At 33.8% G+C, this 18323-nt stretch overlaps 4 protein-coding genes across 6 annotated transcripts in view; 1 reads left to right on the forward strand and 3 right to left on the reverse strand.

Moving 5' to 3' along the window:
- Positions 1-6629, reverse strand: part of LOC130649533 (E3 ubiquitin-protein ligase CHIP-like) — a 75782-nt gene extending 69153 nt beyond the window's left edge. Inside the window, exon 1 of the mRNA XM_057455828.1 lies at positions 6620-6629. The gene's annotated coding sequence lies outside the window, so the exon portion shown is untranslated. The remainder of the gene's footprint in view (positions 1-6619) is intronic.
- Positions 1-6680, reverse strand: part of LOC130649532 (cytosolic Fe-S cluster assembly factor NUBP1 homolog) — a 38379-nt gene extending 31699 nt beyond the window's left edge. Inside the window, exons 1-2 of one of the 3 annotated variants that reach the window (XM_057455825.1) lie at positions 6516-6680; positions 754-966 (exon numbers count right to left, since the gene is read on the reverse strand). The gene's annotated coding sequence lies outside the window, so the exon portion shown is untranslated. Of the gene's footprint in view, positions 1-753; positions 3135-6515 lie in introns of those variants that run through there. The other 2 variants (XM_057455826.1, XM_057455824.1) reach the window with 2 other exon arrangements.
- On the reverse strand, positions 5156-8476 carry LOC130648508 (acyl-coenzyme A amino acid N-acyltransferase 1-like). Its single transcript, XM_057454560.1, has 5 exons — positions 8411-8476; positions 6588-6668; positions 6299-6303; positions 5678-5922; positions 5156-5586 (listed from the first exon to the last, which is right to left on the reverse strand). The coding sequence occupies exons 1-5, from the start codon at positions 8474-8476 to the stop codon at positions 5156-5158; spliced, it is 828 nt and encodes a 275-aa protein (XP_057310543.1).
- A 6946-nt stretch (positions 8477-15422) lies between these two features.
- Positions 15423-16673, forward strand: LOC130648509 (uncharacterized). Its single transcript, XM_057454561.1, has one exon. It carries the CDS (start codon positions 15423-15425, stop codon positions 16671-16673), a length of 1251 nt encoding a protein of 416 aa, XP_057310544.1.
- Positions 16674-18323: the final 1650 nt, after the last annotated feature.

An 18323-nucleotide genomic window follows, 5' to 3' on the forward strand; every position in this document is an offset into this window, starting at 1 on the left:
AGTGTGATGTAAACAAAAAAGAGTATGCTGGGAATAAGCTCACTTCTCTAAAAGGTTTTTTGGGATACAGTTTTCACGATTATTAAAAAATAATTCCCTTTGTCTTTCTTTTTTTTATTTTATAAAGGGTGTGTTATATTTTCTATTCTTAAATGAAAAGAAAATGTGTTGTTAAAAGGTTTATACTACTTAGGATTAAAATAAGCCATGCACAAGTTTTTGGAAATATCTACATAGTTTACAAGGAAATGTTTGAGCATGGTGTGTTGTTCTAATGACATAGATAACAATAATGTACACTTTGTAAGAAAATTGTATTGTGAGAAGCTTCTTAAAATTTTGCCACATCAACATATATTTATCGTGACTAGTGACAAATCAATCCCCGCTAGAGAAGATCTTTAACATACATATTTGACACTTTAGCAAGTCGAGAAATATTTATTTACTTGTAAACAAACTTTTCTCTGAAATATTTTTTTGAATACAGATAAAATATTTAAACATATAACTATTTAGTCCCAGGTATTATGGAAGGTTAGTAGAGACACACTGGAGATATCTGATAGTGGTGGGAAGAAGTGTTGTTCCTCAACTTGTTTATGTGAGTAAGAACTAATTTCGTAAGTTTTTTAGGTTGTGGTTTCTAACATGTATAGTAACAAACCTACTTAGTAATTAGGAAGGAACAAAATGTACTTAGGTCATAAAAAAGAAAGGATGAATTAAAATAGTTAGATGCCAACACCTTACATTTCATTGGATGTTACAAATTGCAAGTATCTCTGCTTTACCATTATCCAAATGAGACATTATACCAAGGTCAATGAAACCACCACTGGAAAAACTAATGCACCAATAGCACTTGGTATCACCTCCACTCTACCTTCTAAATAATTAACAGTTTCTTCAAAATATGTAATTCTTTGTGGTTGTGATTGATAACTTCACCATAAATCATCAACACTAAAATAAGTGATGTCAGAAAACCATAATTTGCTAAAATCGAATCGGGGCGGGGGATAACGTCCTATGAAATGAAACTCTGCACAGTAGTAGTCATAAAAGGAATTACACACTCAAAATTTTTCCTGAATAATAATGTTTGCTTAAAATCAAATTAAAATAGTTTTAACAAATTTAACATTCTGTTTAAGAGCTAAATGAAAGTTATTTAATATTGCAGTTTTTGCATATTTCAGAGAACAAAATATCTAAAAAAGTTTTGTGTCAATTGGAAAAATCAGAAAATCAGGATAATGAGATGTCAAGACTTTATAAAATGTTTTTCCTTTGTTAAAAAAATGTTGAAAGTTTTAAGTTCAAAGCATAATCCCAACCAAAGATAATATTTTTTACCAATTATGGAAATTTCATGGAGATTTTAGAGGTAGTTTCTAGTAATAGGAGGTACGTGAACTAAAAATAAGTGTGATGTAAACAAAAAAGAGTATGCTGGGAATAAGCTCACTTCTCTAAAAGGTTTTTTGGGATACAGTTTTCACGATTATTAAAAAATAATTCCCTTTGTCTTTCTTTTTTTTATTTTATAAAGGGTGTGTTATATTTTCTATTCTTAAATGAAAAGAAAATGTGTTGTTAAAAGGTTTATACTACTTAGGATTAAAATAAGCCATGCACAAGTTTTTGGAAATATCTACATAGTTTACAAGGAAATGTTTGAGCATGGTGTGTTGTTCTAATGACATAGATAACAATAATGTACACTTTGTAAGAAAATTGTATTGTGAGAAGCTTCTTAAAATTTTGCCACATCAACATATATTTATCGTGACTAGTGACAAATCAATCCCCGCTAGAGAAGATCTTTAACATACATATTTGACACTTTAGCAAGTCGAGAAATATTTATTTACTTGTAAACAAACTTTTCTCTGAAATATTTTTTTGAATACAGATAAAATATTTAAACATATAACTATTTAGTCCCAGGTATTATGGAAGGTTAGTAGAGACACACTGGAGATATCTGATAGTGGTGGGAAGAAGTGTTGTTCCTCAACTTGTTTATGTGAGTAAGAACTAATTTCGTAAGTTTTTTAGAAATAAAACAACATTTCTGCTGTCAAAGCAAGGCGAAACTCCCAGTGGTCATGTTGTAGTCAACTTTTTTGCTAAGATAACTTTGTGTTTACAAAGAATTAACTAAATTGAGAGGGAACTTGTTTGCAATGAAAAGAAAAAGTTGGGCTTGTTGTGGTAGCTAATAAATAAATCAAGCGTTCCAATTTTTTATAAATTTTGATAATAAAACATTGAATTTTTATTATTAAAGATCAGTTTTAACGTTTAACGCTGGTTAAGGTATAGAACTCCAACTAAATAAAGATTAGCTGGCCTAAATTTTGTTTACAACACAAAAAAATAAAAATTCAAAACACTAAAACTAAATAAGAAGAATAACAAGATAATAATAAGAACCAAGTAAAAAAGGTACATTTTTTTTGTTCTACCATAGCATTCAAGTGTTCATGTCAAGGTTATTTGCCTTATATTCAACTTTTCTGTTACTTATATCTTCTAAATAACAAGAAAAAAATCTTTATATATTCGCTTTTTTTCATTGTGAAAACAATTTTATTAAACATTCAGTTCACATTTTAGGTGGGCTAGTTCATATCTTGACAACACATAAAATAAATTGTTACTCCTCAGTACAGCCTTTCTGGTTGGCTTATAAGGTGTTAACTAAAATTATTGATATAAGTCTGCAAATCTTTGCCACTATAGCAAGTAAGTGAAATTTCATGTCAGCAATTTTTTTCTAATTTTGTTATGATCAGTAGAATTAGCCTGCTATTATATTGGCTTATACGGCTTGAGTTTGTGTAAACCTGGAAAGTTTTCCTTGCCACTAATGTTGGATAAATATTGTTCGCACGTCAACATGTCCTTTATAGTTGCAAAAGCAACAATGTTAGCCTGTAGGCCTGGTGCGGCCTTGATTCTTATAACTTCTAAAAAAAAAAAAAAAAATGAGAATACGTATAGCACCAGTTAAAACCTTGCAGATTGTACAATTCACTTGCTCTGTTGGTTGAGAACGCTGGTACTACTTCGAATACCAATACATAATTACCTAAGACAAACTTTGCCACTAATTTGATTTGATTTATTGGGTAAGAGTGACCATTCGAAATTAATTTTAACAGCAGAGTAACAAAAGTGAAAGCAAAGCTGCTTATGTTTGTTGTTGTTAAACTTATTCAAAAGTTTTTGGACATAAAAAGAATTCTGCTTAAACACTTTATATACAGGTTGCTAAAATGAATAAAAAATTATGCAAAAAAAAACAAGAAAAACTTTATAAACAAAATTCTTCTTTTTTAACTTTGTTTACTGCCATCATTTTAATTTAGTTAAAAATTTTTTAAAACAATTAGAATTTATCTGTTTTAATTTCTAACTGTCGTTGGGGCTTTACAAAACTGTTCTTGTCTTTAAATGTTGTATTATAAATATCAGAGTCTAAAAAATAAAAAAATACTGCTCATGAAGACCAAATACAGTCACTTAAAAACAAATATTTATATTCATTTTTATTTATCATTGATTCAAGATCAAAGGCAAGATCTAGATAATTTTTTTTGTTTTGTTTTCCTCTTTGAATTTCAGGTTATGAAGAGTTTACCAGAAGTTAAAGCATATTTGTATTTTCTCTTTTCATTGAAACGATAGAGTACTAACCTTGTGATTACAATGCTAACAATGGAAGATCATTACCTATAAGGGTATTCTGTTATTGTCAAGGATTTTTCATATCTTTTATTTTATTTTAAGTTTAAATAATGCTTTTCCTAAGAACGTCTTAAATTAATTTTTAGTGTTCTGTTTTCCGACTCAAGTTTAGTTGCAGGGTTGGTGGGTTGGCAGATTACTTTTTTAACGTTTTTGTCAAACAAAAAATTAATTTCCCGTCTGGTCTTCTCACGAGGGTCGCTTTACTGTATTCCGGGTCTATTTTTGTACCTCTGGGGCATGTCCATTACAACCGATACACTTCAGAACTGTTGCTTACATCAAAAAAGATGACCAATGTGAAGGCAGTACTTTGGGGCATGCTGATTTAAATATAATTTTTGTTACGGTTTGTTCTCCCTCAACCTTTAATAGATTGTGTTTAAGATAGACTTTCAGTCAGAAAACGCCAATAATGCCAATAATAAACCATACAAAGAAATAAAAAGAAATAAAAATTTTTTCAGAAAATCATCATAATGTGAACATATAAAAGCATTACCATTCCTTAAAAGATTACAAAAAAAACTAGTGAACAAAGTTTATATATTGGCATATTATTTAAAAATTTAATAATATTTATTACCTGTTGCAAACAAAAATTAAAATAATTCTGATTATCTAATACTAAAAATGCACATGGGTCAAAAACATTGCCTATAAAGGAAAAAGTTACAGAATGTCTTTGGATCAACATTAATATAATTAAATATTGGTTATAAAAATATTCAGGGAATAATTCATAAGAAAATTATTTTTCTGCTTAAAAATCGTGGTTCAGATTAAAAAAGGAGTCTAAAAGAAATTATTGTATTTCTAATAAGCAATGCCTCAGATTAGATCTTTAGTACGAAAACATTGCATTTAATATAGTTTGCTTTAAGCCAATCAATTTTTTGTAACTAATGAATCCTGAAAGAAAGAGATAATTTTTTGCCACAGCTTTACCTGTTGTTGGCTATGAAACTGTTTGTCTTTACCAACAAAATAAACTTTAAATTCGAAAGGCAATAAAGGATGGAAGTCAGTTGTGCAAGGTGGCATGTAAGGTGCATCGACTAGATGTCCAAGACCAGGATACTTAAGTATTTCATAATTTGTTTTTTTGACAGAATCCATTTTAAATTGAGCAATATCAGTGTTATGACAACTTCTTAAAACATAATCGTCTAAACCAGCGACAACCAATAAATCTGCATTTGAGTATTCAAATGGATAAATTGATTTTGGTCTATCACTTGGATTGTAAAAAAACTTTTTAAGATCAATTGTGTCTTTTCCTATGAACTTAATATTTTCTATGTTGTAATCAAGCATCTCGACCTTTTTATTACCATAGGTTGTGTGGGTACGTACATTTGAAACACAAGCGTTTATTGCAGCAACTGCTTTAACTTTATCCAAATAAAGACATCATACCAAGGCCAATAGAACCACCATTTGAAAAACCCAACACACCAATTGCACTAGGTATCACATCTGCTCTACCTTCTAAATAATTAACAGCTTCTTCAAAATATTCAATTCTGACAGTTTGATAACTTCTTGGTAAATCATCAACACCAAAATAAGCAAGTGCTAATGTCACAAAACCATAATTTGCTAATATTGCAGCTGAATCCTCGACAACACTTTTTTGTTTGATGCCACCATTCAATGTCACAATAGCAGGAAATGGACCATCACCAGGAGGAGAAAATAACATAACTCTGATATTGCCTGCTCTAATTGGGTATCTTTCAATGTCTTTTGAAGTAAAATATCTCTTAACTACTGCAGTACAAAAAGGCTCAGCTGTGGTAGTTTCATTTAAATGACCATCAAAAACTTTGAAATTGTAACACAATGGTGAACTGGCATCCACAGTTTGTAGTCGAGGAAGATATCCTTCTCTTTTAACCATTGACCAAAAACAAACCCATTTTAGACACACCAGTATATGTGCCACCAAGAGACTCTGCTTCTTTTAAGTTGAAGGCACCAGAATCATTTGTAATAAAATGTCCACATGAATCAAATGCTATATTTTCTGTTTCGTTCTTTATTGATGCTTGAATGGTAACTGGTGAGAATTTCTTAAATCCATCACCTTTGATAATTACAGAATCCATAACAAGTGATGAGACTGGCTCAACATAAATTCTTCCAGTCGAAACAAGGTGTCTACCATGTTTTAACGATTATATTACATTACATTACATTACTACTATTATTTACCCAGGATAGCCTCTTCAGTTCCTATTGGTACTGCTATCAACGAGGGTCCTGCGAAGGGGGTCCTAGCGCATTTAAAGCTCCCATTTGAGCTACGAAAGTCGTGGAAGCACAACAATCGCTTAACTAGACAACCGCCTAAGATATCAATCCTATTCTCATGCTGAGCGCTAAGCAGAAAGGATAGATTCACACTTTTATAGTCTCTGGCATGACTCGGCCGGGGTTTGAACCCAAGACCTCCCGATACTTTATGATACTTTATTTCTACAAAATGAAAACTTGGTTGCATCACATAAATGTACCATGTCTTTCTCTCTAATACAATGGCTATAAAAAAAATACCTTAAGACAAGAACAAATCAAGGAAAAAAAATTTGCTATTTTTTGCGAAGGTTTCGCAAAAAAATTTCTCACAAAATATAACAAAGGCAACGATTAGTAAAAATTACATTAGTTACACTGCACACTTTTCATTTTGCTATTAGCATTTGTTTTGCTAGTTCTTTTTTATAATAATTATTATTATTGAAATTATTTACCCAGGATAACCTCTTTAGTTCCTATTGGTGCTGCTATCAATGAGGATCCTGCGAAGGGGGTTCTTTCCTTACAATTTCAAAAATTAATTCCCAGGAAAAATTGGTAAACTCAGGATTCGCAAAAATTCTTCTCGCAAAAAAAAGATTACTTCCCTAAAGGTGTTGAGTCAGCTCTATGTTAAAATACACCTTGTGCCGATTTCAAAAAAGTAATGCGCGCGCATTTTAAAGAGACAATATTTAACCCTATTCGGTCCGGGGGGGGGGGGATTCCGGGGAAAGGTTACTGAGGGTGGAATTGATGATTTAGCAGCAAGGTATACATTTGTTAAAGAGTTTTTGAGGAAGAGAAAAAGGTAGGAAGATTTTCTTAAACTGATTCTTGCTAGGCCTTTTTTAACACGCTATGAAGAAATTTCAGAAAATCGAACTCAATCAAATTTTATTGAGCGCTCAATTAGGCATATGGTTAAATCCAGGATGTATTGAAGATGGTGGTAGATATTTAACAGCTCACCACTGTGATATATTATCTCAAGATTTTTAATACAAATTACAAAGAAGTGAACATAAAAAATCACAAAAAAAGTCTAAACCGAGTATATAGTTTATAAATGAATGAATGAATGAAATAAACATATATTTCAGTTTACTAGGAGATAAATATACATTATTAATTAAAAATTTTTTTGCCCTAGTAAACCCCGGAAACTGCCAAAGTTAGCAGAGCTCGAAGTATGACAGCCAACGTGGACAATACAAAACACACAACTTACACAGACAACACTACAAAACAAGACAGACAAGCGAAAAAAATGTGAAAAATATTGCAATTGCAAATCCCAAGAAAAAAGTGGTGTGAAAGTGATTGTGAACAATAGTAATTTTAGGTATATATAAATTAAACATAATTAGACAACAATGTATGCTTTATTAGAGATTTAAGTCTATGCAAAGGGAGATCTAAAAGTCCCATAAGCGTCCCATAACTTCAGTAAAAATTAAAATATTGACTTGAGATTTGGTATGATATGGTTTTAGATTGGTTTGATGAAATTGAGCCAAAAAATAGTTCTATTATCATCATACATTCTGAGTTTCAGAATTTAGCCCTTTTCAAAGACTCCGATAAGCCGTTTTGACAGCATATCAATTTTGACCAAGATACAGATTCAGAAAATTTTAAAAGCTATTCTAACCTCAGAAATGTCAGATAAGATTCAACCTAAAATTATGCTAGTAAACAAAAAATTTAGTTGCAAGGAATGTCTCTTTGCTGACATCTTTTTGTGATAGGATGCTCTTATGAGAATACTGAATTAATCTTCACGGTTAGCTAGTTTGGCATTTTAAATATTTTCCAAGCAGAATGATAACAATAAATAGATGTATATATCAATAAAAATCGATTTTTGAACAGCAGCAGAATTTTGATGAGCTCTAAAAAGTGCGAATTTATGAAACTAATTTTGGTCCAAAATCCCCAAAATAATTTCCTCAAAAAATTATTCCCGAAACATTTTTTTCTCAAGGTAGCAATACTTTGCTGTTCGTAAAGTCGTATATCAATTCTTTCTAAACTATTAAGGCAGTGATACATTAAATCGAGAAAACAGATCACACGCAGACTTGTCGTTCTCGATTTTCAAACCAGCATAATGCTTTTGATAAAATTTTTGAATTATTTATGTTTTAAACAGAAAAAAACCTTGTTTTTGTATAAATTAGATGCAAATTAAGTGTATATACAAAATAAATGTGAGCTTGCTGAGTAAAAAATAAAAAAGCTGCAAGGCGTTTTAAAACATGTCATTAAGAAAAGAAAAAGCAGAATTTATCAGTAATGGGTGGCTTTTTGGAAATGTTAAGGCCACAAATGTAAAAGAAAAAAATACTTCTAAAGTAAATACTCTTCTGAAGCCTTTTTCACCCAATATAACTGCAAGCAGTGAGTCCACCATAGTTGAATTCAGTTTCAGCTAAGTATTGTTTAAATACAGCAAAATCTTTGTCATCATATAAAAGCAGTAAGGCAGACACAGATATGAACTCACGGTAAATGAGAATTCTAAAGTTCAGCCAAAATGAATAAAAAATGTAAATGTTAATATGAGGTTAAATTTCTGCCTAGCTACTTTCAGTCGGGCACCTAGAATGATACGAACATTTATAAATTATGTAGCCATATCTGCACCTTAGAGAACCAACGAAGTGCTATGTTCAGATGGGCAAATCATTTACTAATTTCCAAGTTTCCCCTAGCTACAAGTTTTGCAACCCAATGCTTGCTAGTCAACCAATTCAGTGAAATACACATAACTAAATTGCTTGAATTTCTTCAAGTAAACAGCAGCCTAAATAACATTATTGTATATTTATACATTTACACAAAACAATCAAGGGCAATATGCGAGAAGTTTGTGTGTTGCGATGAGAGGAATCAAAACAAACTCGCCGCACGCATCTGTGACGTAAAAGGCCGATCTCGCTTAGCTCTGCAAGGTTATATTAAAACTTTGGTACATTGAGACAAATCTCATTAAATATTACACACAGAAATACTGTGTATTGGAGGGTCACGTGACGAGGCCTCCTCCAGGGCCATGTTCGTATCGCCGTCCCGGGGTCAGAAAAGATACAAGATGCCCTGGGGACGAGGTTGGGTAAGCATTATATAGTTTATAATTGTTATATTTCCTTAGTCATTTTATTTTTACTACATACATTTTTTATATATTGTAGTTTGAACACGTCGTTACAAGCAAGAGTGTGAGTGAAACCTGTCCTTTTTTTTGGTTAACCCTACATTCAAACAGCAGGCGATTGTTTGTTAATGAGGCGTAGTGAAAGGATCGCCAATAAAGTTCGTATTGACTACAAATCATTACATGCTACTGGAGCTATAAATCAAATTTCTTCTTAAGTTCAAGATACTCCAGTAGATGGAAAAATTGTAGTAATGGCATCCGAAGACACTAGTATCAGCAAAAACTCAGACCCAGTTATTCAACTATCAATCAATGAATCAATACTAGCTGATGACATTGACGATTTTGTGGATGAAAACCAGTCAGGATATTATGGCGAATCAATTGAAGATATAGATTCGAATATCAAGCAAATGGAAAATTTACGCACCCAGTATAGGCGAAAACACAGGGAACTATCAGCAAACTTAAAGGAACTTTACGAAGGAACGTATGGTAAATCATATACTCTCACAATCGAAAGCATGAAGAGTTTCGTTATGATGAAGAGAGAGCGTCGACAGAGATTACGAGAAAGACAAAATCTTGGCAACATAGAATCATCAGAAAGAAAAATGAAGTTCCTTGTCAATGAAATCTTTCAGTTAATTTCGTATTTACAGGAATCTTTCACATCATCCCTGTCCACCTTGGATGATAAAGAAATCAAAAAGAGAAAAGAGGATTTGCCGGAGCAGTTAAGCCAGATGGAAACATTAAGAAAATTTTTAAAGAAATGATCGAAACCGCGAAAGGGAAGGATGAAGGTAATTTAGATCATCTAAATAAAAGGTATGACAAACTTGTTGATCTCAAAAACTGTTACATCAAAACCCTTGATCAGGAATATCAGGATAGGGAACTTTCAAAAGTAGAAAAGTTTAACTCATCAACTTTAAATATAAAATTACCTGTATTTAAAGGTTATGGCAGTGTTTGTGATATATATACATTTCAAACTGACCTGGTGAGAAATGTAACTAATATCAATGAGATCTGGAGGAGACTTAAAGATGCATATGGAGATTAGAAAACGCTACTATCAAAGAAATTGGCAGAGTTGAAAAAACTGAACTGAAGCACAAGGATCCAGAAAAGGTGGTTGAAGGTCTTAGCCACATTGTCAACATCATGAAGGATCTGATACACTTAGCGAAGTGTCACAGAATTGAAAATGAGTTATTCTATGGTGATGGTCTGGAAAGGATCTATAAATTGATCGGTGATAACAGAGTGACAAGGTGGTTGGCTGCTAGTTGTGATGATGATTCAGTAGGAGAAAGTAAGTAGCATAAACACATCACATTCTTGGAAAAAGAATGTGATGTTCCATCAAAATACGGTAACCGACAGTCGCATTATACTGGAAAGAATGATCAAAATCTCACCGATTTTAATGAGGTACCAAATTCTTGTTTTATCTGTAATCAACCTAATCATGTGATGACCAATGGTCCCGGAGGCACAAAAATTGTACAGTATTTTGTTTGTGAACCCTTTGTCAATATATCACCAGCTGAACGACAACCCTTGGTGAAGTCGGAGGGATCATAACAAAAACACCTCATGGAATATATAGTGTCAGACTGCCACTTGCTAATGGAGGAGATGCTGTGATGTCAGGATTATGCATGGAACAAATAGCAGCAACGTTCCCAAAATACCCACTTGGTGGAAAAGTAGAGTCTGATATTAAAGAATCATACCGTCAATCAGGAAATGATGTAAGAAACTTACCTTCTTTGTTACCATTCGTCAGTGGAGAACCAGACTTCATGCTGGGCGTTAAATACCTACGATACTTTCCTGAAACAGTATACCAGATGTCATCCGGATTAACAATTTATAAATCACATTTTAAAAATACTGGTAGTTATGGTGTGATTGGAGGGCCGCATGAAGTATTCACCCAAATTGAAAGGTATCACCATTTATCTTATTGCAAATCCTTTCTATCAAATCAACATTGTCTTTTTAAGAATGGGTATCAAGTAAACCCAGATGTTTCCCTGTTAGGATATAAAAATGATTTATTTGACATTTCAGTAAATGACGTTAATAACTTTGACTTTGAGAATAATCACCACACGTTTGTATCAAAAAACATCAAATCTTTTAATCAAGTGGAAGCTGCAGGGAGCGAAATAAATTACAGATGCATCAAATGTCGTACTTATTCAACTTGCAAAAACCATTACCAAAATGAATCGTTGTCAATCAAGGAGGAAATAGAACAAGAGGTTATTAATAAATCTGTGCATGTTGATGTCAAGAACTGCATTACGATCGCTAACCTTCCATTCATGCGAGACCCAAGTATCAAAGTCCGAATCGACACAAAGCTCTGAACGTATAGAAACGATTGGAGAAAAATCAAGCAGACAAAGAATCAATTATAAAATCAGAGGCCAAACTTCACTCGCTTGGTCTTGTTGAACATGTTAAAAATCTACCAGCCAATATTCAAACATCACTTGCTAAAAATCAAATAAAAAACTACATCCTTGGAGGGTGGCATGGAAAGATAATTCAACAACAACACATGTCGCATTGTATACAATGCATCACAACCAACATCGACTGTATTCAGCCTTAACAGTATCCTTGCCAAAGGTCGAAATAACATGAACAATCTTGTCGAAATCTTCATTCGATGGAGAATACACAAAGTTGGATTCCACACAGATATACAAAAAATGTAAAATGCAGTCAAACTTCGTGAAGAGGACTGGTTCTATCAACGATACTTGTGGCAACAGCAGTTAGATCCAAATAAACCGCCGGAGGAAAAAGTTATCAAGACAATCATCTATGGTGTAAAATCATCTGGAAATCAGGCAGAACGTGGTCTACGAGAAACTGCCAAATTATTTCAAGAACCATACCCGGAGGTATATGAAACCGTCTGCAAAGACATATGCGTTGATGACTGTATGTCAGGCTGTCCAACAATGGATCAAACGTTACCAAGAGTAGATGAACTGGAACTAGTTTCACACTCAAAGGTGTCACAATATCTGGGAAGAACACACTAGAAAATTTATCAAGTGATGGACTCACGCTATGTGTGGCTGGTCTTCTTTGATATCCAATGGTAGATGAAATTTTCCTCGATATCAAAGATCTCAACTTTGCAAAGAAACATCGTGGTCGCAAAGTGAAGCAGATCACACAAATACAAGAGCAACTCACCAGACGGAATTGCGCATCGAAGGTGGCAGAAATCTTTGACATCTCAGGAATGTTAACTCCAATTACTGCCACGATGAAAACGGATCTGCACGAACTTGTGAAACGCTTCTTAGATTGGGATGACATAATTCCCGATTCCTTGAGGTCGATTTGGATATCACACTTTCAAATGATGGATGAAATAAAAAACATCCGATTTCAACGAGCAGTTGTTCCACATGATGCGGAAAAGCTTGACGCATCCACATTAGATTTTGGAGATGCCAGCCAATCACTGGTTTGTGTTGCCATCTACATTCGATTCAAAAGAAAAAGTAAGGGATTTTCTTCTCAACTCATTTTTGCAAAATCTCGCTTAATTCCAGACGGTATGTTACAGCCTCAAGCAGAGTTATTTGCAGCTATTGTCACCACACATTGTGGTGAAGTGGTAAGAAGATCTCTTCATAAGATCCACAAGAAAGCCATCAAATTCACAGATAGCCAAATTGTCCTGTACTGGTTAGCGAATGAGAATCGAGCTCTAAAGCAATACGTAAGAAATCGAGTTATAGAAATTCAAAGATTCACATCTATTGATCAATGGAGGTATGTCAGATCAGAAGATATGATTTCAGATATTGGTACCCGAAGATGTATTTCCATTAGCAATGTTCTATCTGAATCTGTTTGGTGTAGATGTTTCGAGTGGATGAGAGGTGAAGAGTCCAATTTTCCAATGATGGATGCTAAGGAAATTGTTCTAAATAACCAAAATCTTCAATTGATTAAACGTGAAACTCCACCAAAATACGAACCAGAACCACAAACCACATACGTAGCTCTTGATTCTACCATCACAAAAGAAATATCTGACAGATATCAATTTTCGCAATACCTTATCGATCCCAACAGACATCACTGGAAAGTAGTGGTAAGAATCCTATCAATCATCAAAAATATCGTTGTGCTGTCAGATGTGGAGATAAAGGACGCAGAAAACTATTTCCACAAGAAGGCAACAATGGAAATCAAACAATTCCTGAAGTCAAATCAATAGGAAAAAATCAGTCACGAAAAGGATGGAATTCTCCTTTACTCTGGAAGGATTCTTCCGACAGATGAAGTTACGATTGTTGGACAAGCAACAAAAGTTATGAAGGACCTGTCATCAACAACATTTTGTGTCCCAGTGGTCGACTCACCGATAGCATACAGTGTTGCAAACGATATTCACTGGCATGACAAAACTGTACGTCATTCAGGGGTCCAGACAACATGGAGATATGTATTAAAGCAGATTTACATCATTGAAGGAAGATCATTAGTAAAAAAGGTGAAAGCTGCTTGCGCAAGATGCAGGTACTTGGAGAAAAGGAAATTGGAAGTGGTTATAGGACCTGTATCAAAACAAACTATTGCACCTGTGTTTTATATTACGCAGCTTGATCTTTCAGGTCCATTTCTTTCATACTCGATGCATCATCATCATAGTTTTTTGCTGTACAACAACGTCAACGGTTAATATCAAGGTGATGAAGATTACAGCACTTCCGCATTTCTACAAGCCTTCACAAGATTTGCATGTGAAGTCGGTTATCCAAAAGTACTCCTTCCAGATGAAGGCAGTCGGTTAGTGAAAGGTTGCGAATCAATGCGATTGGATTTTGTCAACATTGAATATCAACTTCATCAAAACGAGGCAGTCGAATTTAAAGTATGCCCTGTTGGTGCTCATAGCATGCATGGTAAAGTCGAGCGTAAGATTCGTCAAATAAAAGTTTCACTTAAGAAGAATTTACATAATTCAAGATTGTTGATTATTCAATGGGAAACAATAGCATCGTCCAACGCAAACAGTATTAACAACCTTTGGATCTTGGAAACAACAAATCCAATTTTGAAGCCATGGATCTAATAACCCCTAATCGTTTAAGATTAGGTCGAAATAACGAACGAAGTCCGATTGGAAGTATGAAAGTAATTAACGATTACGATAAAATTCTGAGAACGAATAAGAAGATATTTGATACATGGTATGAGAATTGGTTAATTTCACATGTTCCCAAATTAATGGATCATCCGAAATGGTTCAGATCGGATGTGGATGTTCAAGAAGGTGACGTAGTTTTATTTTTAAAACAAGAATCAATGTTAAGTTCGAATTATCAATTTGGTATGATCACATCAGTCGATTATGGTCGAGACGATAAAATTAGACGAGTTCTTGTTAAATATCGAAATAACAATGAAAACGTTGATCGCGAAACCCATCGCTCAGTTAGAAACTTGATTGTTATTCATCGAATTGACGAATTGAATTTGTACGAGGAACTATAGAAAGCTGCACAGTATTGCGATTCCAAGTTTCTTAATGACTCAAATTGTTCAGAATAAAGTACAAATTTTATAATCGTTGGGGAGTGTTGAGTCAGCTCTATGTTAAAATTTGTCTTTATGTTTTGTCTGCCATGTTTGTTCTGTAATTTATTTAACTATCGTGTTGTCAAGTGTAGTTACCTAAGTGTATTTAGTGTAAAAATTTAATCACCTGTTTGTGTCTTTGTGTTAATTAAATGTCAATTTGTGCAATGTTAATTTAATTGTAAAGTATACTCTATAGGGAATTTATATTTATTTATTATTAAAGCAGATTTTTCAGTTCACTTGTTCACTTGAAGTCAATAATTGTTATATTTCCTTAGTCATTTTGTCATTTTTGTAATGTCGTAAAGACATCGACGATGGAGAGGACTTGGGCAGAAGAAGAGGGACGATTGTGATGACACGAGAGTTATGATAGTGAATAGGGAGAAAGAGATAAACAGAGATATATTGTAAACACGTGTTCTTATTTAACCTATTCTCCCGATATTAAACTGGCGACGAGGAGAAGGGAATAACAGACGAAGATTAAATTCGACAAGATTAAATTCGACAAGATTTAATTCTTATCTGTGAAGTAATTTTAAATTTTTATGCACTTGCGATGGCTGTTCGAAATCTTAATCTGCCAACCTTTCCAGAGTTTTCCACAGAAGATGTGTCTACATTCAGTTCGCGCTGGAAGAAGTATAAACAAAGATTTGAACTTTTGTGTCACGCTATTGGTGTCACAGATGAGTCTCAAAAACTAGCTATGTTGTTTACTTACGTTGGAGATAGCACGTATGAAATATATGAAAATGTTAAGCCTGAACGCGAAGAAGATGTAACATATCCGAATGTCATCGCGCCGTTAGAAAAACACTTCGAACCACAAGTAAATAAAAGTTACGAAACATATTTATTTCGCAATATAATACAGCAGGAAGATGAAATGATACATCAGTATTTTATACGATTAAAAGAACAAACAGTAAAATGTGACTTTCACGATAAAAATTTGGAAATCAAAAGACAGATTGAACTTTCTACTACTAACAACAAGTTACGTTTATATAGCTTCAGAAATCCTGATAAAACCTTGGAAGAAATACTGGTGACAGGAAAGACTTTAGAAAGCACCATACAGCAAGCAGAAGTTCTTCAAAAAACACAGGCGAACGATACAGAGCGAATCAACGAATTGCGGTCGGTTTACACCGACCGCCAAGGTAAGCCACATTCTTTAAACCGACGAGGAATGAGTAAAAGAGGCCGACCTCAAAATGCCAAATGTTATCGTTGTGATGGACCATTTCCCCATCAAAACAGATGCCCTGCTGAAAACCAAATTTGTAACGCATGTGGAAACCAGGGTCACTTTTCAAAATGTTGTAGAACCAAAACATATCGACATCAAAACACCCAAGCACGTCTGGGGAGGGGATCCTTTTACCAATCAAGACAGCCCTTGAATAACGTTACTCATTCGCCGTTAAACGATTTTTCTGCTATGCAAAATACCCTTGAAGCTGAAAGTGATGATGAAATGTTATTTTCTATCCAAACTTTGTATGATTGTGAACATCCTATGATTAATACTGTGTCTTATTCGTCTGATGTTGTGAATTCTCCATTCGATAGCACAGAAAACACAAGTAACAGTAACCACAGTTATAAGAATAGTAAGCAAAATTCTGATTTCAATACTGTTGTTAAATTAGAAGGAGGAAAAGTAAATTTTCTAGTCGATACAGGAGCTAGCATTAACATTCTCACATTGCGTACTTTCAATCAGTTAAACGAACGCCTTCCAAAAAAATTAAATCTACTCAAAACAAAAACAAGCGTCGTAACGTACGGAAGTGACACTTGAAATTTGAAAGTTTTAGGACGCGTTAACCTCTTAGTAGAAACCACCTCTAAAATGATTAACGCGCCATTTTTCGTGATCGACACTTCTTGACGTCATTCAGATGAAGAAACAAGTTTTTTCTTTACAAAATCAGCGAAGCATGCAGCCAAACTACAAAGCACCTGATAAACTAAAATCAAAAGAAAACATTCCAACACACCTCCGCAGAGTTTTAGAAAGTTATAAAGATACCGTGTTCAGTGAGAAAATCGGAAAACTGAAGGACTATCAAGTGCATCTTCACATAGATAACAACGTACCCCCAGTAGAGCAAAAAGAAAGACGCATACCTTTTGCTTTACGAAAGCGAGTCAATGCAGAAATGGCCAAAATGGAGAAAGCAGGCATAATAGAAGATGTCACAAACGAAGCGACGCCATGGTTAAATCCGCTAGTTATTGTTCCCAAACCCGAGGGAGGAGTACGAATTTGTCTCGATATAAGAGAAGCAAACAAGGCTATTAACCGAACAAGATATCCAACCCCCACCGTAGAAGATTTAAAAATCAAGCTAAGTGGTTTAAAAGTATTTACCAAGTTAGACATGCGAAGTGCTTTTCATCAACTGGAATTATCCGAAGATTCACGACCTATCACCGCTTTCCAATCCGAAACTCGAATAAAACGTTACACCCACCTGATTTTTGGCGTGAACTCCGCGTCGGAAGAAATGCAACATGTGCTTAGATCCTTAATAGCAGACATCAATGGAGTTGAAAATATTGCGGACGATTTATTTATATTCGCAAAATCTCAAGAAAAGCACGACGTTATTTTAAACAAGGTGTTAAAACGTTTCGAAGAGAAAGGACTCACATTGAACCTGGAAAAATGTGTATTCTGCAAAAGCAATTTAGAATTTTTTGGGCATATCTTCTCAGAAGAAGGTATGAAACCAAGCCCAAAGAAAATTGAAACCATTACAAACATGCCTCAACCCGAAGATGTCAAGTCACTTTGAAGCTTTTTGGGACTCACCAACTACATGCAAACATACATACTGGACTATCGTACAATAACTTATCCACTTAGACAATTGATCAAAGAGAACGCCGAATGGAACTGGACATCCGAATGTGAACATGTAGTGAATCCTGCTTAGCATATTTTGATGAAAACAAAGAGACATTTATGTTTACAGACGCTAGCCCATATGGTATATCCGCCGTATTGTTGCAGAAAAGCAAGGGTAAAGATGATGTTAAGGTTATATCTTATTCATCCAAATCCCTCACAGAAACTGAAATGAATATCTTAAGAATATGTCCAACCTCGATTGTTTGTTTTAATATAAAAATAATTTGCCAATAGCTATAGCAAGTTTTATTTTATTAAGGCATTATATATTTTCAGGACATGGACATGCTAAGAATATATTCAGAATAATGAGGATAGTATTTGTCCAGAAAGTTAAGAACTTTTTTTGTAAGATTATATATACTTTAAACAATGGGTCAGAAGTTCAGAATATTTTAAGAAATTGTCTAACCTTGATTGTTTGTTCTGAATATAAAAAATTGTCAATAGCTATAGCAACATATAGCAAGAAAGTTAAGAACTTTTTTTGTAAGAATATATCTAAACAATATGTCAGAATATCCTAAGAATATG

The sequence above is a fragment of the Hydractinia symbiolongicarpus genome, chromosome 7 (genome assembly GCF_029227915.1).
Source record: "Hydractinia symbiolongicarpus strain clone_291-10 chromosome 7, HSymV2.1, whole genome shotgun sequence".
In the NCBI taxonomy this organism is placed as follows: domain Eukaryota; kingdom Metazoa; phylum Cnidaria; class Hydrozoa; order Anthoathecata; family Hydractiniidae; genus Hydractinia; species Hydractinia symbiolongicarpus.

Excerpts from the sequence above, each read along its gene's own strand:
- LOC130648508 (XM_057454560.1), bottom strand. The coding sequence starts at position 8,476 with ATGGTGGACTCACTGCTTGCAGTTATATTGGGTGAAAAAGGCTTCAGA. Across the intron at positions 6,669-8,410 it reads GAAGAGTATTTACTTTAGAA|GGAAGTAATCTTTTTTTTGC; the intron begins GTATTTTTTTCT and ends CAACACCTTTAG. Across the intron at positions 5,587-5,677 it reads TACTGGTGTGTCTAAAATGG|TTTTTGATGGTCATTTAAAT; the intron begins GTTTGTTTTTGG and ends ACAATTTCAAAG.
- LOC130648509 (XM_057454561.1), top strand. The coding sequence starts at position 15,423 with ATGGCTGTTCGAAATCTTAATCTGCCAACCTTTCCAGAGTTTTCCACA.